This window comes from Etheostoma cragini, chromosome 23 (assembly GCF_013103735.1).
Source record: "Etheostoma cragini isolate CJK2018 chromosome 23, CSU_Ecrag_1.0, whole genome shotgun sequence".
In the NCBI taxonomy this organism is placed as follows: Eukaryota; Metazoa; Chordata; class Actinopteri; order Perciformes; family Percidae; genus Etheostoma; species Etheostoma cragini.
The window spans coordinates 10,088,043-10,111,773 of record NC_048429.1 but is presented as its reverse complement, the minus strand read 5'-3'; the positions used below and the strand labels follow the sequence as shown (position 1 = coordinate 10,111,773).

The window sequence follows — 23,731 nt, the reverse complement described above, 5'->3', positions numbered from 1 at the left end:
CAACTCAGCCTAAGCACTATTTTTTTCTTCCCTGTTTAAGCTTTTTTCCATATCTTTGTGTGATGTGCAATTAGTTATTTGTTTGTTTTGTTTGTTTGATTGTCTAGTTTTTATAAATCCTTCTTTAGACACCAAACAGTGAGCTGTGTTTTATAGACTATCACTTTTTTGTCTTATTTTTCATATAGTATGTGTAGATGATTATTTGAAGAATTGTTTTGCATCTATTGCTTTTTGATATACTAGAAATGTAAGTGGGATGATGTAAATTCATTTAAGTTTCACTTTTCCAGCAACATTAAATTAATATGTGTGTGGTGTACTGGTTATGCCTCTGCACGTTTGTAATCATCATCCAACTAGCTATAGCTTTGTCAATGATTCATATGCATTTCATCTGCCAAACTGTCTTATTCGAGAGACACATGTGACATGCACAGTATCAATGTGCCTTTGTTTATTTCAATAAAAATGAATGAGTTTTTTTCTTAATCTCTTTAGTGAACGTCATTTCCATCTGCAAACTTGTGTGTGGTTATATGTGTGCAGTGCACAGTGTGTGTTTGTTTGACTTTTGTGTCATGCACCCATAAAAGCCAAATCATTTTACATAATGTCTATTCAACTTAAGTTTCACTCCACATTTTCTCCCTACTCATGTGTGAAACAGAAGATTTTATGGTGCAGGTTTAATATTTTGTTTAGATTCAACTGCTCGGTTGAGATAAAAAAGAAAAACTAGAAGGTTAGATAAAAGAGTGAAAGCATTTGAAGACGCTTAAGTGTTTGTGACCCCAAACTATTGTTTCGATCTTTGAAGAAACAGAAAAATAGTACTTAGAAGCAGTTTGTCCTGTGACCTCCTGATTTGTCCTGTGACCTCAATGATCACTGTGCAGGAAACAAACACAACATTGTGGTTGAGTCATCCTCTGTGTGTATGTGTCAGAGAGAGGGAGAGAGAAATATGATAATAGAAGTGTGTGTGTGTGTATATATTTGACACATCAGTATAAACTAATTTCCTTGCCCTCATTTCAGGCTGCCATTTCCTTTGTATCTCCACTCTTCTCTGATTTTCTCACTCAAATTAGATGTCAAGCATCATTGTACCATAGAACTGCTGTGCTGTTCATCTGTTGAATAAAAGTTGGATTTAATTGACAAATCAAGTTTCTTATAAAGGAGACGATCTACCTTCATCGAGCCTGACTTTGCTCTTGAAATGGAAGTTTCTGTTTTCAGCCACAAGAGGTCAATGTAGTGCCATGAGTTTGACCTACTGAGCCACTTTGAGACACTGTACATCCTAGGACAATTTGTTTTAAGGACCAGATAATTCAGACATATTTAATCAATGATGTCCTATATTAAACTCAAACTATAAATTTAGCTGTGGAACCCTTGTACCTCTCTGAAAGACCCTTGGTTATCCCTGGTCCCCACTTCAGGAACCACTGGTCATGTTATGTAGATGTTTTCTTATGTGCCTCTAATCTCTGACTCAACCTGCAAAATTATTCAGACCTTTTAAGACTCTCAGTGAAGTCAAATAATGAAAATATTATAAGATGCTATTCACAAAATTAAACTGTAGCTGTAATTTTACAATATAATCTGAGCTACTAAAACTGTAATGTTATTCATGGGTCTGACCACTTTCTAAAACCCATTATTACCATTGCTTTGCAACTCCCTAGCAACCCTTTATAGTACTATAATTTCTTTTAATGAAGCAGAGAGCTTTAAATCCAGCATTTTTACATTTTTAGAGTGTGGAGTTTGTCTACATGTTCATTCCTGCCAGATCTAATATTATACGGTTAATTCAGGATACAAAATGCCCAATTGCCACCATTTTTCAGTACAGTGTAGATAGCATAGATACCTTGTATATTAATGACTGCCTCTGCCATCGTTAGTAAGGCCAAACAATTTAAGGCTAATAATGTCCCCTTGTTCTTACAGATGTATCTAACTGTTGACATTTGGCAATATTGATGGATGAGGTAACGTTATTATTACTAATACATTGTTTTAAATGCCTGGCAAAGAATTGTCGAATGAAACATACCCCATAAAACATAGTTGTTGTTTTTTTACAATAAATGTTCTTTATGATATAATTGAAATACCAGGCAGTTATAGCATATTGATACATTTCCTGTCTTTGTAGTTAATAGGTCCACTAACATCTAGTCAATAAATGGCACGCCGTTATGCCGTTGGCATTTTGTTATGTTACCCAATGTTATTTAAATTAAATGATAATTTCTAATATTTTATAATGCAACATAATTTAACCGTATAAGGACCCTACAGTGAGAAATCTGTATAATATCAACTATATGTATGTACCACAGACTGTAGGCTATGTAAAGAGATACCACAGTACTGAACTTTTGAACTCGTACATGCTCCCTCTCTGTCGCTCAACATCCCGACCCTCCGACAGAAGCCGAACCAAGCCGGAACCCACCGACAACGACGTCACTATATCTCGTTCTTTCGTTTTTCGCCTGCTGCGTGCGAAGGAGAGAGGAAAAAACGGCTCTCAGCAACAAGAAGGAAGAGCAATGGCGACACTGGATCGCCAAATACCAAGTCCGGATACCTTCCTTTGCGAGCCTTGGTCTTCCTTCGTCAGTGCGGCTAAATTACGTTTTGTTGACAGTAAGTTCGCACGTCGGTAGCGTTGTTGTTTTTGCGGACAAACTGTCGGGAAGTGCGTTGTCCAACTGTCTGTGATTGAGTTGATTAAGCTCCTCCACCATGCAGGGTATGTCAAAGCGCAGCAAAGTAACTGTCAAAAAAATATTACTACGAAATGAAATTTTAATAGGTTGCTTTAACAGTCGTGCAAAGGCGCGTGTGCAAAAGCTAATCGCAGAGTTTGTACCGTTGGCGCGTGCAGTATTGATATCCTCAACTGTACAGCTGTAAGTTTGTTAGCTTTGACAGCTTCACTTGATTTAGGAAGCCAGCTAATGCTAACCTGGTAGCCAGCCCGGGACCAGCATGGCTCCACGCATGGCCCCAAAGTTTGTTGTAAGTGGCTGTTGTGTTTTTTTTTTTTTTGACGCAGACTCGTCCTTGGATAACAACGAGAAAGAGCTTTACTGCCTTGCTGAAGCCGCGAGGCTCAGCACAGAAGGTGAGGAAGTTACTGATGGACCCTTAAGCTGTCACTGACGCTATGATGGTTTGTTATTGTTTTGTTACATGCTCTGCAGCATTAGGACTCCAGGGTATTTCTGTTTTTAACTTCTTGTCACAGAAACCACCGTTGCTGGGCATCAAACATACTTTTTTTTTTTAAATGCATACTTTGGTAAAGAAAATCGATGAATCTTTTACTCATGAAATGTCTGAAAATTAGGAAAAATGCCCGAAGTAATTTCCCAGAGCTTTTTCAGATTGCTTTTTCAGCTAACCCGTTGTTCAAAAGCCAAATATATTTAGTTTATTTTCTTACATGACCAAACGAAAAAAAAAACATCATAGAAGCTGGTTCCCAAGAATATTTTGAATATAATACAAACCAGTGGCTGTTGTAGTACTTGTGATACAGCAGTAGTTATGTAACCTGAGGTCACTGGATGTTTTTGGTCCTTTAACATCAGGCCAAGTGAAGGTGGTAAATGTCATACACCTTAAACTTTAGATGTGTTTTCAGAATTACCTGTAGTCTCTGTCAAACTGTTTGATAGAAATGCTGTACATCATCAGCAGCTGTCAACTAGAAGTGCTTGTACTGTTGTGTGTTTTGGTATGGTCTATAGTGTGTGTGTTATACTGGTAAGACGTGTATGGCTTAAAGTCTGTCTTATAGATTGTCTTAGCTGATTTGCTTTCATGGAAGAATATAGTTATATAAATCATGAGTATTTTGAGGGGGTCGGGGGGTGCCCCTAAGAAGTGAGGATTAGGTACCTCCAACCCCCAGGGACAGAGCCAGAAGAGTTCCTCCACACCTCACAACATATAAATACCCACAGGACCATGCGCTGCACATTGACGCACTTGAGTCATCCCTGAAAGTGTGAACGTGTTGCAGCCCTCGTACAAACACAGTGACACACAGAGCAGGGGATACTCCTCTCACTCTCCCTGGTCAAATACCGACCCCCCTTACCCTCCCACACACGGGCGCACACACACACACACACACACACACACACACACACACACACACATACACACATACACATACACATACACACACACAGACACGCTCACTCACTCACATGCCTCAACTTCCTTTCTCAGAGCCAAACTGGAGCGGTTTTTTTTTCTGAATTGCTGATCAGTTGGCAACATGACACTGTGGCCCGCTGAGAGTGATATGCGCACAGACACCTATTAGCCTCGCAGACACACAGGGAAGTACGTCTTAAATGCTTGGTTTGTAAATTTGTATCTAGCAGAGAGTAGTGTAATTTGGTGATTAATAGATTAGGCTACATGTTTACTCACTTGACACTTCAGTACACACACACATTTGTAGATAGTGAGCCCTGGTTGGCAGTAATTGGTGTGTGTGTGGTGCAGGACATGATTGGTACCTAGGTTTTTTTTCTCGCTCACACACATACAGTGGACCACATGTTGACAACAGCAATTTTTTGGGGGGGCTTAACGGACAGCTACTGTCATCATCCCACTAGAAATAGGCAGTGATGTAATGCTTCTCCTTGTATGTTTACCACTGTCTTTAGTAGGATGGCCATTTTCAGGAATATCATGTCATTATAGCAATGCTTTAGGTGATAATTCATTATAGCCTTCTCTGAGTGTGTTCAATATTAGTGCTTGGCGGTATGATCAAACATTTGTATCCCTGTATTTTTTAAGATTCTGCCAGTTTCACACTATTTTTTTAGTTTGTTATATGATTGGGCCTTAAGGGTTTATATATTGTATTATTTTTTTGTCACAAGTACATTATATAAAACTGGCGGCATGATTTTATAAATGTAGAGTTATTAGTGTTCCAAATTGTTACAAAAACATGCAGCTTTTTATGCAAATTGTGCAAGCTATAGCACAATACCTTTTGCGATACATAAGCTGTTACCTCCGGTTTTTGAAACCTTTTAGCAGAGGATTTTAAATTCAAAATTAGTCATTTAGTAAATGTAGTTCGGTTGTCTGCATTTAAATAATTCATGCTGAAATGAGTCATATTACTCCGTCAACACTTGATTGCAGTCAAATAAAACGATGCAGACATTTCTTGTACTTTCCGCAAATGCTATAAAGCAAGGTGGTTTCAAGATCCATGACACCATGTGAGGGATTGCCTGAGTGAAAACTGCATGAAAGCAAAACCGTGTAAAGTCTACATCAAAAACCTTAAGAACTGAAAGATTACTCGAAAAAATTATCCACAACTATTTTAGAGAATTTGCTTCTTTTTTTTAAATCTTATTTAATAGTGAACTGAATATGAGTAATGCCACTTTAGGTATTAGGAAATTGTGACTGTAACCAAACAATGAATTGATTTAATAGAGAAAATAACCTGCAGTTGAATTCCTAATGAAAACAACTGCAAAATGTAGCCCTAAAAGCCTTTAATATATTGTCAGAATTGAAGCATAGTCTGAAGTAAAGGGAATGTTTGACAAAAAAAGAAGTAAATGAATCAAACTCTTCTGATAAGATATTGGAGTGGAATGAGCTTGTCCTTGATGTCAATGTATTCAGTCTAGAGGCTACACTGTAACTCTAGTTTCACATTTTGTGATGTATCAGTGAAACCATTCATACGGTTTGTAATCCATAAATGGCTTTATGTAATAGTTTCCCTGACAGAAGTTAATTTTCAACCTGGCTTTTTCTACTCGATGAAACAGATGTTTGATGCCTTACACATTAATAACTTGGTCGAACTACGTTTCAAAAACAATTTAAATGACTATTTCCTGATCATAACCTAGCACATTTGTTCAGTTTCTTCTTGTGACGTGCTGTCTTTACTGCTTTATTACTTTTGCAAACACGTTTGCTTACAACAACACATTGATTTTGGATTGTCTTTATACAAGATCTTGGAGAGTTTTGAAAAAAATTGAGAGAATAGTTATTTGGGGTCTGCAACATTAACTGCCAGCCAGCTGCTTGCAAGCTGGTTAGTTTACTCTGTTAGACATTTTGATGCAGTACCAATAATGATCTGGTGTGATCTTTGAAGCCAAGTTGTTGCTGCCTGTACTCTCCTCCGGGACAGTTGAAATGGCCAAGATTTCCCCTAAGTTGGTTGATGACAGGTCATTTACTCCGTGAAACATGTTGCTGTTTCTTTGCTAAAGTTGCGTTATTACTTACTGCGGGTGTTAGTCAGGAAAACCTCGATTTTGTTTTAGAGCAGGGCTGAGTAATTTGATGTTCTCTTTTTCTTTCCATGTTGATACTCAGAGCATTTTTTTTTTAAATATTTATTTTGGCATTTTAGGCCTTTGTGACAGGAATGACATCCAGTAAAGAGCCGCAGGTCGGAACTAAACCAGCAGCCGCTCCGTCAAGGATGTAACCTATATATGTATGCGGGCGCGCACTCTACCAGGTGAGCTACCCGGGCGCCCCACTCAGAGCTGTTAAACCATTTTTTGTTTACCTGTAAGTTGCTTTCTAAACCGCAGATCCCCTATGGGAAGTTTATTTATTACTCTATTATTATTTATGAATGTAATCCGTGTTCAACAATGGATTGTTTCAGTAGTTTCAAGCATGTTTATTGACCAGCGACTGATTGTTTTTGTAGTTCATTCTAAGGCCTGCCAGTCATTTGGCAGCATGTGGCAGTTGGCTTGAGAGAAACACAATTCAGGCTGCAGAAATAAGCTATGTGCTTAGTTTGCATTCAATTTGGCAGATGCAGAGGAAATTGCATTCTTGCTTTTTTTTTTGCAGTACTCCCACTTAAGTCCTTTGCATATTTTATTTTGGCTGGGCTTTGTGTGTAGTTTTACACAGAAAACGATCACAGGAAAGACACAAACTGTGGGGTTGCTGAGCAACTTTTTGAGCAGAAACCACTTGGCAGGTCGCGCAAAGCTGCAGCAGTGTTTTCCAGGCTCTGTTTAACTGCCCACAAAATTATTAACACTTAACAACCTGTTGACTATAATGACAATATTAAAAAGTAGTTTTTTCACACGCAGCCACACCTTTCCATTTTGTGTTTGTATTATAGCTCAGATCAGGCCCATTTCAGTCAAGTCCAAAACAAACACAGTTTATTTGCTTGTGAGGGAAAGCTGTTTCTGGTCAACAAACAGGAAGCAAAGAGTTTGAATTGTGGCTTAAATCCAGCGGCGTGGCTAGAATCCTGGGTATGGAAATGATTGAGAAATAATCTAATTTTTTGTATTGACAAGGTGAATTTGTGCAAAGCGTCTTACCACAAACCGCTTCAGTGAAGCTGCTTGGCATCTAACGGTGGGCCTAATGTGAAAGCCTCTACCCCAGCAGCTAACATCAGTTAGCGCTTTGTTATCTATCTTGCTTTTTATTTGATTCATTCTCATTAGCCTTCTGTATTTATTTAACTGTAATCTTTTACCAGTATTAACATTACTTCAGAGTTATGAAATATTCCTAAGTGATCATGACAACCTCTGTGTTTGTGTCCTTGAATACTGACCTTTGGCAGCATGTAAACAAACACACACAAGCACAAGCTCGTGTTGTCTGCATATTTGTATGATATGCCTTTGACTTTGAGCAACACACACACACACACACACACACACACACAGACACACTCTCTGAAGCATGACTTTACAAAACTCGCCATACACCCACACATTCTCAAATTTTTCCCTTCAAGAATCACAAACACCCACATCTAAACACACCCCACCTCCCCTCGGTAAATCTGGCTTAAGCCCCGTGCTAATAAGGGCTGTGGATTCTGTCAGCAGAGCTTGTTTGGTTACAGGAGGCTTTGCCAAATAGATAGTGGTTATTTTCCATTGGACGTATTTCTATCAATCGTCAGTTTAGTTCAGTGGGTGGGGCATCTCTTTTACCTCTTGGCATAACATTGCTGTACGCTAGCTAGAACGCAGGATGCTAGTGGCGGGCCGGCTGTGGCTCAGGTGGTAGAGCGGTTGTCTACCAATCAGAAGGTTGGTGGCTCGATCCCTGGCCCTGCAGTCCTATGTCGAAGTGTGACTGAACCGTAATTGCTCTTGATGCTGCGCCATTGTAGTGTGAAGGCTTATCTGAGGAGCAGGTGGCACCTTGTACAACAGCCTCAGCCACATGAATGAATGTGTGTGAATGGTTTCTCTACTATGTAAAAGCGCCTAGAGTAGTCGTTAAGACTAGAAAAGCGCTATATAAATACACTTCATTTACATTTAGTGTGTTGGAAAGGATTGTCTGTCTCTTTATGCCTGTCACACATTAACATCTGTGTTTCTGTGGAGAACAGTTGGTTATGATGCTCCATGTTAGTGATAATTGTGACACTCATTATCTGAAATGCAGCTCCAAAGCTCAATAATAATGTTAAGCCTTATAAGCTTTAATGTCTGGCAGCTTTATTGGGGTGGGTTTTAGAAGCTTTAAGTGTAATTAAAGTACACAATATACTTCATTTGTTTTCATTTTTCTACTCTTTTGTTCTACACAGTTCTTTGTTTTGAGGATTTTTTTACTTTTTCTGTTTTGTATCCTTTTTAAGTTGGATATCTATGCACTGAGAGTTACTTTGGATAAAACTAATACTGAACAGTGTGATAAAGTGGTAGCATTGAGCACCTGAACAATTTAGCCAACTGATGTCTTTACAGCTAAGTTTTGCAAGTACATACAATTTTCCTTAGGGTCTGATTGTTCTTTTCTTTTTTTTCTTTTCTAAAATGTGGTCTCTGCTATTCATGTCATTCTCAGAGATGCTTGTCTGCGGCCAGTTTCCAGCACTGGAGGATTTTTGTATTGTTGTCTGCCATGTCTGCAATCAGGTGGTCACTCCTCATGGCATCCACACACACTATGGTAAGGCACGCACACATTCCTGATTTAAAGCTACAGATTTTCTTTTCATACGGGTTGGAAAAGGAATTTGAAAAATGAAATTGTAGAAAACAATGTGTTTGGGCCAATACATATGATATGCACACACATTGTTCATCTTAAGTGTGTTATACACCTGTAGGCACACTATAAATTAGTGAAATGCAATATTTGTTGCCAACGGGACTGATAATGTTCAACAACCAAACCTAGTTGATAAATCTAGTTGAGATGTTGCTCTGCCACTATCAGTTATTTGTACATTAAACAAATAAAGTATTAAATGTATGTGGAAATTAGAAAAAGGGTGTTTTAAAAAAAAAAAAAAAAAGAAGTATAATGTGTAGATAGGAAGCTTTATGCATTCACCTTTTTTCTGATTATTTTTAGCCTTTTATTTTTTACAGGACAGATGAAGATATGAAAGGGGAGAGAGAAGGGGTAGAGCATGCAGCAAAGGGTTGGAGTTGAGCTGCACTGAGGAGTAAACCTCTACGTATGGTCGCCCGCTCTACCAACTGAGCTATCTGGGCGCCCATGCATTTACCTTTTTAAAAGTATTTGTTGTTAAAGTTGTAACACTGTTGATCCCGGCTCTCATTGGCCCTACACACTGTCCGTCGACCTCTTGTCTGTTTTTGATTTTGGCTCCACTGAGAGCGCTCGCATCTGCCTACGGGCTGCTGCTTACTTCTGTCGGCGGCACGTGCACCACCCTTAGCCGTCTGTTTGAGCCTGGGAGGGGGGGCATGGTCACGCTTAACGAAGACTCACACACTTCTCACTGAGAGGAAAAAGCCCAGTGGAGTTTTATGCACGCACATTTTCACTTTCAGTTTCTCAGTAGAAAGAGGTCAGTGGTATTGTGAGACAGACACTCGCACACTCACTCACTTATAGACTACTGGCAGGCGCTGTTGTTTTGCCCCCCCCCTTTTTTTGGCAACGTTTCTGCTTGCTGACACGCACACAGAGTCGGTAACAACAGGTCTTAAACACACACACATACACACACAGTCAGGAGTGGGAATCTCCTGAGAACTCCCCATAAAACAAAGATATCCGCAGGCCACAATATGATAACAAGCTGACTTTCTAGTGAACCAGCAGTGCAAGTTGCAAGTCCTATGTGTGAATCATTTTCATTTTGTTTCATCATATACTTTTATATTTCTTATTTTAGCTAGATTACAGTGACCTATATGACCTACACAAATGCTCTCTGTCATGACATGAAAAGTGCTCCTTCTGACCTGCTGCTGAGTGGATTGCCTCTCGGAAATGGCCCTCTCAAGATTTTCTTATTTTTATGCATATCCTGCCATTGTTGCTCATTCCTCATGTTACTGTAACATCCTCACAAATATAGTGTTATTGTTCCCTACTGGGGATTCTACTTTAAATGCTGTGACCCTGCATTTGTATTCATGAAAAGCATTGGCCTTATCTATCCATTATTGGATCTGCTTTCATGCTTGAACTGTGCATCATATCAGCACTGAGGCCTTACATATACAAATATGCATGCACACACACACACACACATACACACACAGAGGAGGAGGGGGTTGGCTGCTTCAGTGGTCAGTGGCTCTGAGTTATACACACCCCTTTTGCTTTGCTGTGTGTGAAGAAGCGAGTGGTCACAATTTAAGTTTGGACCTGGCATATATTAACACCCCTATAGCGGGTGTTAATATATGCCACGTCTTCTGTTCAAAAAGGTTAAGATAAACTGTATTTTATACGTCAGAGACTTGTTCCATTTAGTGGACTTGTTTATTTAAATCTCCAAGCAAGCATGTATAGTCTAAGCGTAAGTGTCCACAGAGGGATATTAAATAAATCCCTCACACTGCTAGTGTTCATGCCATGATCACTCCCATGAACTTGTAAAGAGAAAATGTACTGACATTTTCTCAATGAAGATATATGACTTCACCACTTACCAAACTTAATAAAATGTAATTGACAATTGTGCTTCCAACCTGTAGGGGGATTGAAGCAGGAACATTTCACTAGTGTTGCTTTAAGAGTCACAACTGATGATTTGTGTGCATGGTTGTAAGTCATGCTTTGATGCTGTGTGTTTGGACAAATCAACATTCTATGCTGTGTTCAGATATGTCAGTGTGTATTCCTCCCGATTCTCTCATCTACCACAATCTCTCTCTCTTTCAGTCTGCCTCCACTGCTGGTGGCCTGCTGTGTGTGAGTAAGTCGAGTGCACGGTGAAAGAGTTGTTGCTGTTGGTGGTGTCTAATTGTTGTGTAACAGTGTGTGCCGGGGCTGTGGTGTAGTTGTTCATATCACATGATGTTTGTCTGTCGTTGGAAAGTTTGCCCTTAACCACAGAAGTTCTGAATAGTTTAGTTTACTGGTGTTGTTGCTCACTCTCCTGTTGTGTTATTACGACTTGGCTGGGTGAGCCATTAGCCATCGGGCCAATTAAAATGCCAGCTGCTACTGTACATCAAGGTAGTTTCTTCGTACTTACATTTGTATGGTGTTTAAAATAGTTTTTAACCCATCTGAGAACCAAAATGAGACATTGCTCAGTAGTCATCTTTTAAGATAATTGACCATTTATCAATTTCTTTTCTAGACTCTTAATACATAATAGTTTCATTTCAAGAGAGCTGTGGTTTGCAACCATGACTTTCCTTCATAGTGATCTTCTTTAATGGCATCTCTCTATGCTTAATGTCTGATTTTAAGTTTGGTTAGCCAGCTAATATTTGGTTATCTCAGATTTAAAAACGTAGTATAAAGTGTAGTTCATGTAAATGTTGCCTTGTTTATATGTGGGGATTGTGTTATTGTTCAATAACATTTACAAAAGACATAGACCTGCCTTTTTATACAGATTTCCAGTAGTATTTGTACTACCAGAATCCTAGTGCTTTCAATATACTGGTTCCAATAGCTTCATTGCCTTTGACTCAGTATTTTTAGACAACCTGAATGATTTTGAATCTTCATAGATGCTTTTCTTAATTTCTCTCTGACTCTCTCCCCTGCCATTTGTTCAATGTAAACAAACCCAGCTGAGCTCTGAGAGCCTCTGCTTCCTCATCAAGCAATGACTCCGCCCACAGGATGAGTCAGCAGCCAATTGGCAACCAGCTGTGCTGTCAGCATTGCCATAACAACAGGCAGGCAGGAGAACATAGTAGTGAGGGTGCCCTTGTGGTCGAGTGGCTTAATGACCTTGCTTGCACAGACATCCATGTGTTGTAAATCAGCACAGTTAGCTCCCAACTGGCTCCTTACTCACAGGAAGAGCTCTGTTACACATAAGTTCATTATGTCTTACTTTAGATACATGAGCTTAAAGGGTTTGTATAATTTTGGTTGGCCCACAATTTAAGCTGCCCGTAACTATGTTTTAATTTTACAGTTATAAATCTAGTGAGGCAAACAGTACCCTCACTTTTGTTCTGTCATTTTGCAGAATTACTTTTTTATTGAAATATTTTTTTGCCTTATACAGCATTAAAAACTAAATAAAGAATTAATTCAATAGAAGAATCCAGAGATCCAAGAACAGCATGCAACAGAGCTTGAACAGTTGTTGAGTTGGACCCCCAAAGTCACAAGTAAATGGTTTATTTGGCTTGGCCAAACGGCACATATCAAATCATATTACTTAAGATTCAATGTTTGTTATTCCTGCCTTGAAAAATAAGAACATGCATTCAGTACAGCTCCATAGAACGGCACAGTTGAGTTAACTAAAATAGTGTGTAAAAATGAAAAAGGTGTGATTTAATGTGTGAAATTACGACTGTTGTAGCTGCATACCTGCAAATGTGGCTCTGGACTTTGATCCTGTTACTCTGAATACAGCTGCCTCCCCGGACCTCTGCTTCCACTGGCCTATTTACACACCTGGCGCACGCACACACACACACCAACAGTCACAGATATACTAATTTGCAAAGTATGCTCATGTATACATACTGCATGTAAAGACGTATGACTCCAATATGCATGCAAACTTCTTACAGTACAACCTATACCTTGAACAAAAATGCATACACTGGCAGTGTATAAGTTCCACATGGTATCATACCCCCATGCACACACCTGTTATACTTATTCATGTAGTGGCTAATCTCTTCAATACACACTTTGCACACACATTGTACACATAATCTCCGTCAGTCACCTGCAGTACACCTTCATGTGCACTCATGCACTCTAAGCAAATACACAGGGTCGGTCAGTCTGTCTGCTCTGCGTCTTTTTTTTCTTCAACTTGCTGCTGTTACTTCTACACATTTACTAGGTTTTATAATATTGTTACCCCCCCACACACACACAAACATACACACACACACACTGAAGCCTATTCGCTTTTTTTACAGAGGGTTAAATGAGAAGATAAAAACCACTTTTACGTCTGTGCGTTATATGAAGCTACAGGTAAGAGTTGGGCAGCTTAGCTTTGCACAAAGACAGGAAACGGCTAGCCTGGCTTTGTCTGAAAGTTAGAAAATCCGGCTGCCAGCACCTCTTTAGCTCACTAATTAACCTGGTATATCTCATTTGCTTAATCTGTACAACAACAAACAAAAAAAATTACACCTTATGGTTTTACTAAGGTTATGGGACTATTTCTTGGCCAGGCTAGCTGTTTTGCCCTGCTTTCAGTCTTTGTGTAAAGTAAAATTAACCGGCTCCTGAGTGGATATATATTTACTTGACAGACTGCATCAGTCTTCTAATCGAACTCTAGTCAGAGTTGGATTATCTCCTTCATCATACTGGATGAGGGTGAGAGGTTCCTTTGCTCTGTGTCCTGTACGTGCCGTCAGATGCTATAATAGTTGCACAACAGGTTTTTTGGGGAAATCTTTGTTGCCCGTGAAGCACAGGGGAGGGTAATCCTATGACGGATCAGCGGCTAGCGTGCATGCGTATGTGTACACACAGATTTATTAGGGAGTTTTTTTAGCTTGATCTTGACTTGTACGTTAAATATTTTAAAGCCGGGCCTGTGAACATCACGTTTGCTACTAAATTATAAAATTATTGCCATTGATTAAATTATTGCTATTAAATGATATTCTATATATTCTACCTGAGATGCTGTCTCTAGGTGTATGTCATCATCTCACTCATGTTCTGCAGTTTTTGATTTGGTTTATGATTGGCAGTCAGGAAATTTGGCTAACCACATGGGCAGTCTTATCCCAAAACTGCTGCTTTTCACATCTTATCTATCATCTTTTAGATGGTGGTTATTTATCTCCTGAAGCAACTGGTAGATTAGAATAACATTGTTTTGGACTATGAGTGGCATGACTATAATGGCACTTCATTTTAGAGCTCAATGGTGTGTTTAATTTAAAATACTTTGACACCACTGTACAAAATTAAAAACACTTACTGTGAGTTCTTCCACACCTCCTTTCTCTGTTTTTTTTGTTAAATTTTCGCCCTTTTTTCACTCAGGTAGCTGGGGTATAGTTTCCCTGTGAGACAGTCAGAGAGAGACAGACCATCCTGGACCACACCCTCTCATTCCCTCTCCAACTCTCTCCCACAAAGACATGCATAGCAAAAACCGTAAGTGTGAGCTTCTCTCCTCTCCTACTTTTTTCCCTCTCACAGCCTTGTAATTTATACACATCTATTGTATTTCTTTGTCTCAGCATCCTTTCATCTGTGTATTCTGATCAGATCTGGGTCAAAATGTATTAACACTTGTTGGCACTTGTTTGAACTTTGCATAGTAACAGATTGGTGGAGTTAATCACACAAGGACACTTCAGATGGTCTCAGGAAAGTTGCTAATTAGAGCAGAGTAAATTAATTATAAAACACTTTTTTGTGAAAAGGTTTTGGCACAGATTTGTATCTCCTGTGTTACATCACAGCCACTTGGCACCTAAGCAGGATAGAACAAAATAAATACCAAAACATATCTTTTATCTACATATAAACTCTCTTGCGTCTTGAACTGTCATTTATGTAACCTTACACACTTTGTCTCTGTCTCTGGCCCACTCCAGAGAAGCGTCATGGCTCCCCCGCCACCTCCAGGAGCCCCCTGGTCCCCATGAAGCTCAAAGCACCTGCAGTGGCTCCCAGTCTTGGGGACACCCTGGCCTTCAGGGTCCCTAAAGATTACCCTCACTCCTGTTTCAGCAAGGCGCCTCTTGCTGTCTATCCACCGAAGGGGGCACGGAACAAGACGTGGTAGGCACATCCTCCCTCATTGAATATGATGACTTTCATTCTGACATCCCCACAACGTTTTATAGGAGCTGTTGGAGTTTCATAAAATGCTGCTTTTGCTGCTCCCAAAACATGTAGTGCTTTAACTACACTCTTCCCTCTCTGCAGTGTATCCCTTCCAGTCGTAAGCTTGGAGAAGATGCCCTGTCTCAGCCGTGCCGACTCTACATCACATGTGCACCTCACTTCCTCTTCTTCCTCCCCCGCATCCTCCCTCAAACCTCCGTCCCTCACTCCCCCGGCCTCCCAACGATCCAGTGACAAGCTCACGAACGGGCGTGGCGCCGGCGCTTCTCCATCTTCTTTGGACGGGCGGCCCAGTCCGGCACGCTCTCTACTTGACAGACGGCTGTCATCTACACCTTCTCCTTCCCTGCTGGACCGGAAACCATCCCCGTCACCTTCCCCATCCCACCGATCTGGCAGTCTGCCGTTGTCGTCGCCATTGGGGAAGAATGGGCCTAAGACTTCCTGCGGGTCGCAAAAAAGACTCTCAGGTCAGTCCTAAGAATTCTTTTCTATATTGATCCAGGTGAAGTCCTTGTAAATGCATTTTGTTTTCCCCGAAACTTCATGTTTCACAGTGACACTCTTTTATTCTTCGGAGCCTCACAGTGCATCCAGAGTCCTCTACTGCCGACTAATAGGTGCAGTAGTTGGAGTCTAAATCTGTACTGGAAGAGTTAAATATTTCTGGCTTTGCTCCTTGACTGCTCAACTTTCTTCTTTTTAAATTAACATTGATGCATAACATCAACCTAGTGGTCATCTCAAAGTAAAAGAGTTACAGATATGCTTAGCAATAAACTCCAAACATGTTGATGGATGTTGTCGTGTTTTTACATCCAGCTTTTCTTCTTCTTCCCTCATTTCTTTCTTAGTTTGCGCTTTATTTTGTTATGCCAGAGCCTTTGATTTACACTCTCTAATTCACAAATTCCCGCTGCCTAAGAGCTGCTTGCCTTCTTGAGAGATTTCCCCCACCTCCTGTGTCTCTATATTTTGTCATCCTCTCACTCGCCACCTCCTGCCTCGACCTCCTTGTTTCTCTCTCGAACACTCATGCTCTGGCCTCATTTTTTTTCTTTCACACTCTCGCCTCCTTCTCTCTGTTGCCATTTTATCACTTTCTTCTCTCTGTCTTCTGAGTGTTTTTCACTCATCTTGTTCTTTTGCTTTTTTGGGTTGGTTGGTTTTCCTTTCTCACAAGTGTCTTCCTTCAGTCTGTTTTCACTACCTATATTCTTCTCTCACTCTCTTTCTCTCTCTATCTCTTTATCTCAACTTCTTTTTTTAAGTTTGTGTGAGTTTGTTAATGTGATTTGCATGTTTGTCTGTCTACCCGTATGCATCGTAGTTGCCTCACACTGCACAGAAAGATTACAGGGATTATTGCAAAGGCCAGCACTAGATTACAGCCCTCTCACAGTAGCGCTGTGTAAGATAACCTGCTGACTGGAGGTTGATGTTGGCCTACTAGTTTGTGTGGGGCAACAAAGGTCTCTCTGTGCTTCTGAGCAATACCTTTGCAATCAGCATAGAACATTCAAGTTTGGTTTGACAGGCCTCCATGTCTTCACTTTGTTTGAGCATTCACCGTTTGATCCGGGATGCAAGTAGTTAAAAGTAGCAAAAACATTGAAGTTAAGTTATTAGTTTTTTTATGCCCCCTAATTTTTTTTTAATTTGTAACTTAATTCTTATTTTGGATCCTCATTCTTGATAGTTTTAACAATTTGTTCCCAATCTTCATTACTGAGATGACTTGGCAACTACTTTAAAATCAGGTTTGTTATGATCAATATGTTTAACCCTTGTGTTGTCTTCCCATTTTTAAATTAAAACTTTTTTCTTCATTTCTTTTTCGTTTTTGATACTTTTTCCAAGATTTTTATCACTTTGCCTGATGTTTTGTCAATTTCTTTGTTACTTTTTTTAGATGTATTTGTTGATTTTTTAATTTTTTTTCTCCAATTTCTTAAACTTTGTTATTCTTTTGTCTTTTTTCAAATGCTATAACATAGAATAAAACACCCAAATTCCATGAAGAATGTACTAATGTACTTGTGAAGAGCGTTGTATGGAACCATCCCCGTTATTTTCTTTAATAATTTGGTTGAAAGAAACCCAAATTTCTGACATAGTAACTTTATGAATATGGGTCAGATTTGACCCCAATACAACAGAAGGGTTAAAACAATGGTCTGGTAATATGGTTTTACCATATTATCTAAAAGACTTGTTTGAAAGTAATTGCCCAAAAAGTCACTTGTAAACATATAGCACAGCTATTTCCTGGACAATTTTACAACAGAGTAGATGAATTGTTTGAGTTAGTATTATTATATTATTTAAAATATGTGCTGTCATTTTGATGGCTCTTGTTAGCAGATAGTCAGAATGTGGGTTTTTATTTACCCAACAAATTCAAAGAAAGAGAGAGAAAGCAATAACAAATTTATTCTGAACATAAATGGGCACTAAAAGAGTTTATCGAAACAGAACTGAATAACTGACTCTGACCCTATTTCCACCTGGTATTAATGTGTCCTGCCCTACATTCCTATATTTACGTTGCAACGTCTGCTGTTGCTGTTTAGCACCTGGCGAGTCTGAGTGATCAAAGAAGTGGCTGTAAATAGGCAGAGCGGTTTCATTTTCTGTAAATTCTTCACATAAAGTCCCCTGTTGTTTTCTTATTTGAAAGCTTTTATTATGAAGTAGCAAAATCCGAAAATGTAGGGACTTCATTAATAATTACTTAATACGACCCCTTTTAAGCAACATGAAACTAAAATAAAATATAGAAACTAAATTTCAAATCACAGAGATTCAGCTACAAGCTAGAAAAGTAAGGAGAGCTGAACACAAAGACTTTTAAGGCCATGCAACCTGTTGTAGACATCCTTAAATTTTTGTTTATAGAATATTAATATAACGCTGTGGAACAGAGAAAACTTACGTTCTTTGGCACATAGACGGACACTAGGCAGTGCTTTTCATTAGTCATTGCACGTTTCTATGTGAGAGTAACAAATTAAATAAATAAAATAAAATAAAATAATACAAACAAACAAACACACACACACACACACACAACCAACCTATATGCAACCAGAAATGATGTACGTGTGAAGTCCGATCACAAGTGGTCAGTCAAGAAACATTTATAGAGACATTCTACTGCCAGGTGTGAACACATGTACTTAGAGCTGTCCACATTTAGGACAGATTTTAATACCAGGTGGAAACAGGTTCTTAGACCTAACTGAATGGCAAAGCGGGGTTATTAGACCTAACTGAATGGCAAAGACCTAACTGAATGGCAAAGAGGGGTTCTTAGACCTAACTGAATTGCATAGAGGGGTTCTTAGGCAAACTGAATGGCAAAGAGGGGAACATATATTCTAATTTAGTTATACCAGTGTAAAAATATAATCTGATTTTTCAGCATAGTGTGGCTGTAGCAGATTCTGATTTTAAATGTTGCTGAATTCTTCACACTTCAAACAAGTGAGAGGAGCACGGAGAAAAAAAGTAGTATAGAGAGCTCTCTTGTGAAATAACCTTAACTGTTCCAACTTTGGCACAAAATAGTGTGTTCATGTATGATCCCATTACTCATGCTAACAAGCTGACCGAGGAAATGTAGTGTAAGAATGTTCCATTTTAATCCTAAATCTGCTATTTCTTAACACCTGACAATAAAAAAAATTGCTATTAGAAGAGCTCTTAACAATAAACACTAGAGACTTTTGGCTGCAAGCTGACATTATCTTAAAAAAACAAATGGCTACATTTCATCATCAAAGTACATTTTCTATTACTTTAAAACGGAAGAGAGTTTTCCTAGGGCTGTCAGTCACAGTTGACTCTTGTCCGACTGCCAGTATCAGTATCATTTGGATTTGTATACTTTTTCATTTAGAAACTGGAAACCCTGCTAATCATGTCACTCTGAATAGTACTATTAAACTGCTGTAGACCACAGCTGAATGAATAAATGAACAATTAAATATGTAAATAGACAAATGTCAGTGACTGAACCGCTTTGTGTAAAGAGACAAATGCACTTGTACTGGGAGGCTCCCACTCCCAGCATGTGGTTTGATACGTAAAAGAGGAAGGGAAGAACCAGTCCAATGTGTGTGTGTGTGTGTGTGTGTGTGTGTGTGCATGTTTTACAGGGAGAGTATTTGATCCTAACAAGCACTGTGGAGTCCAGGACCCGGAGACTAAGCGGCCCTGCACGCGGTCCCTCACCTGCAAGGTAACACACACACACAGAGACACAGAGACACACACACACACACACACACACACAAATACATGATCACTAACACTCTCCACCTGTGTGTAATTTTTGTGGAGACAATAATAGTTTGTGACCCTTCTTCCTGCTTCCTGTCGATGGCGGTCTGACCAGAAAAGCAGCTTTGTTTGTTTATGAGAGTAATGATATTGAAGGGTGCACTATCATTACTACTTTAGGACTCCAACTCACAGGTATGGCCCTGTCTGCCGCTCCGTCTGTCTCTGTGATATGTCTGCACTTCCCATTTCTCAGTTAATGCGCAGTAGCAGTGCTGAGGCGTTATAGGGCCCACACTTCCCTTGATGAGGGTAATTATAGATGTTGGCTAAGGCTACAGCATCTTTCAGCAGTAAAACTCTATTTTACTGCCCTTTAATTACTTCTAGTAAGCTTTACTTATCACTTCAAACTGGTTATTAAGTAATTAGGGAAAGTGGCTGGTAGAATAATGACGTTTTCATAATTTGTGTTGTTTTTTATTGTCTTCATTTATACTGGCAATCAATACAGCATAGTATCGCAATATTTTCAGTGGCAATACTGTATTGATACACAGGCGTCAAGTACTGATCTTTTATTATAGATGCACGATGCTTGCTTGATTTTGTAGCAATAAAATTTAAGTGATATGAACGAACAGAAATTTATTTATTTAGTAAAAACAGACGCTGACAAAGTTTTATTAGCAGAAGGTAAAAGCTTGCATAGCTAGCAGCTAAATAGGTCTTCTCCTGCCACAATACAAGGCAAAATAAATGGAGAATTGTATATATTATCATTTTTATTTTATTAATTTTTTTTTACTCCTTATTGTTTTTTATGTTTGTTCTTATGCTTGAGAGAGATAGAGAAAAGATCCAAATCTCAAGGAAGCACTTACAGCTTCACATTAGGAAAACATAAGTTAGACAACTGTACACATTACAAGTCTTTAGGAATGAAAATAAATTCCACTGAAAGTTTAAACCCAGCAGTAATGGAGCTGAGAGGGAAAGCACGCATGGCCTTCTATGCAATAAAAAGTCAAATCTACATAAAAATCCCAATCAGAATCTGGCTCAAATTATTAGAATGTGTACTAGAGCCAGTCCTCCTTTATGGTAGTGGAGTCCTATTTCCTACCAGAATTCTTCCCACTTGGACAAAAAACCCAGTTAAAATCCTGCACTTAAAGTTCTGTAAAAGCCTCCTACAGGTGCGAAGGAGCTGAATTAGGCCAATTCCCATTATTCATCAAAATTCAAAACTTGCAATCAAATATTGGCTTCATCTAAAAAACAGCGACCCCCACTCCTATCAGCAGAAAGCCCTGCAAGACCAAGAAATGAGCAAAGAGAAGAGTCCCCTCACTCAGCTGCTCCTGTCGCTCAGTTCACTTCCCGACCCTTTTCTGCCTCAGGACTAGTCCGGGAACCAACCAATCAGAGTTAACCAAATTATAACACAGCAGAAACTAAACTACATCATTGACTGGAACACAGAAACTAAAGCACAAAGCAAGATGCAGTGCTATCTTTCCCTAAAGAGAGAGTACCAAGTGGCAGACCACCTGACCACAGTGACTGATGTCACACTAAGAACTACGTTGACCAAGGACAGACTCAGCAAGCACAACCTGGCCATCGAGACAGGCCGCTACAGACAACAGTGGCTCCCCAAAGAGGAGCGCTTCTGCCAGCTGTGCAAGAGCAACACAGTTGAGACAGAGCTGCACTTCCTGACAGAATGCACCCAACTGCAACCGGTCCGGACTAAATATTTCCCCAGATTCAGACACAAGCAAACGACATTTGACCAAATAAGCGACATCAACAAGATGGCGATCCTGCTGGGAGAACAGCCATAGAGCTGCTGTCTAGCAGCACAGTACCCCCACCCCATACACACACACACACACACACACACACACACACACACACACACACACACCTGTAATGCTGTCATGTTGATGCTGATATCATCAGTTTTGTTCTTGTTTTTATGATTGTTGATGTAAATGGGATCAATGTCTCCCATGTTTATGAGCGTTCGCAATACTGTATGTCACTATGGTCATGCTAATAAAGCTCCTTTAGAGAGAGAGAGAGAGAGAAAATCTCCATCTATATTTTAAGATGCTACAAATTATATCCAGCTACAGAAAAAAGCCTGAAAGGTCATTGCTATGGAGATGAGACACCTTCTCGTCTAGTTGTATTGGTGAAAACTGGCTGGTTTCAGAGAACTGTAGACCAGTGATGCAAGTAGTTTTCACTTGTCTTTTGTTGCACATTTTTGGTCTGAACTGGGATTAAAGGTTGAAATGCTTAAGCGGTGTTCCCCAAAAACATTGTAACTTAAAATGCCCTCTGACATGATTGTAGATCAAGGAGGACATCCCACTGCCTCATAGGAGGCTATCAGTATCTTAAAAAGAGAAACCAGAAACTACAGGTCACTAAACTTGCATCACCTCCAATGCTGCTTGATTTCACATTTAATATGCATTTTAGAGTACCGTCTTTTACAAGCAGCTAAATCAATCAAAGTTTATTTGTGATATAGAAAATGCACCTGTCGGGCCTCTATACTTCTAAATATTACCCCTGAGTGAGTAAGAAGGCACACTACCTGTTCAAACCATTATTTCACCAGCCTCACATGTATATCCGTTAGAGGATTTGTGGAAAACCAAATGTTTGATTGCTGGTAACCTTCCAAAGTAGTTTGAAGGGAAGACAAACTCACCATGCACCGGCGATATTTACCCATGTTAGTCTGGTGTGACGTGGGCAGCAGCATGGTGCAGTGATTATGGAAACTTTCCTGACACAGAGACTCATGATTCAAGCCCCTGTGAGTGCCACCATCATGTTTGTGCTCCACTCTAAATTCTTCACAGATCAATACTTTCAATAACGAAGTCTCTCTGGAAATAACCCTAATATATCATGGCGCTTGGTGCTTATTAGCTCACGGGCGGACAAATATGAAATTGCTATTAACCTTTTATTGTGTGTTCCTTTGGCTGCCACAGACTCACTCCCTAACCCACCGCCGAACCGTCTCCGGCCGAAGCAAACTTTTCAACGTCCTCCTGGCCGAACACAAGGGGCGTGCAAAATTAAATGAAGGAGCGAAGGAGAAAGACAAGGACCGATCGCAGGGAGGGAAGGCAGGCAGCAGCCAGAGTATCATGTCACAAGAGACCACATGTCCCAGCAAGCCTCACTGCCCAAATGGACGACCTCTGTCCATGCTGAAGCTACGGCTGGCAAATGCACACATACCCAGGTAGGACAGTGGATACCACACAGTATTAACTATTGTTTAGTTCACTTTTTAGGAGCATATTTCCTAAGATTAAGTCAAACTACTTACTAGTATTCCAACTGATTTTGCATTTCTATAATTGTATTTCTCCATGTTCTTCCAGTCAAGTTTGTAAGTTTAATCTCACTTTCTGAACAAATGTCTCATTTTTTGATTTATTAAGAATTATTTATTTATCTTACTGATTTTTGAATATACCCAATGAGTTAAGACTTTTTAGCCATAGATCTTTACTCTTGCTTAATGCTCAATGACTTTGAATACTTTTTCACATCAATGGAGTTTATCTGTACTGGGCCCGGACAGATGCCTGGGAAATACCTGTCTGTTCCTTTGTTTCCCACCAGGGGATGCTGTAAACAGCAGAAACAACAGTACAGTAATGGCAAGTCTGTCCTCATGAAAGGGTTGTGAGATACTCATTTCCTCTTTCTATTTAGAAGATGATCCTCTGTTTTGAAAAAGGAAGTTATTTGGGGTTTTGGCACTGTAACATACACTGAGAATAACATTGATTTGGTTTTATTTTTTTTGTGATAAAAACCTTTCTGTCATTCTCTCTCTTTTCTTTTTTTTTTACCTCCTTTTTTTCCTTCTCCACACTGTCTCTCAATCTGGCTTTCCTTACCTTTTTCTTTCTTCTCCCCCTTCTTTCACTCTTCATCTTCATTGATTTTCCTCCATTCTTCTTTTTATTGCACATTACTTCTCTGTTTTCTTCTGTCACACCCTTCTCTTTCACTTCCTCTCTGTAAACCCTCTTCTCCCTTCTTTCTTCCATTCTCTTCTTTACTTCTCCATGCCACCAACTTCTCATGTTCTTTCCCTTCC

The 23,731-nt window shown here is 39.6% G+C and overlaps 1 protein-coding gene across 2 annotated transcripts in view; it reads left to right on the top strand.

Annotated features, from left to right (window-relative positions):
* The first annotated feature begins 2,690 nt into the window (after nt 1-2,690).
* atxn7l1 (ataxin 7-like 1) overlaps nt 2,691-23,731 on the top strand; it is a 29,083-nt gene continuing 8,042 nt past the window's right edge. Inside the window, exons 1-8 of one of the 2 annotated variants that reach the window (XM_034862937.1) lie at nt 2,691-2,939; nt 3,086-3,154; nt 8,905-9,009; nt 14,488-14,601; nt 15,048-15,234; nt 15,382-15,770; nt 19,461-19,543; nt 22,605-22,861. In XM_034862937.1, coding sequence (XP_034718828.1) covers nt 14,586-14,601; nt 15,048-15,234; nt 15,382-15,770; nt 19,461-19,543; nt 22,605-22,861 — 932 coding nt within the window. In that variant the 5' untranslated portion in view covers nt 2,691-2,939; nt 3,086-3,154; nt 8,905-9,009; nt 14,488-14,585. The remainder of the gene's footprint in view (nt 2,940-3,085; nt 3,155-8,904; nt 9,010-14,487; nt 14,602-15,047; nt 15,235-15,381; nt 15,771-19,460; nt 19,544-22,604; nt 22,862-23,731) is intronic. The other variant, XM_034862938.1, reaches the window with a different exon arrangement.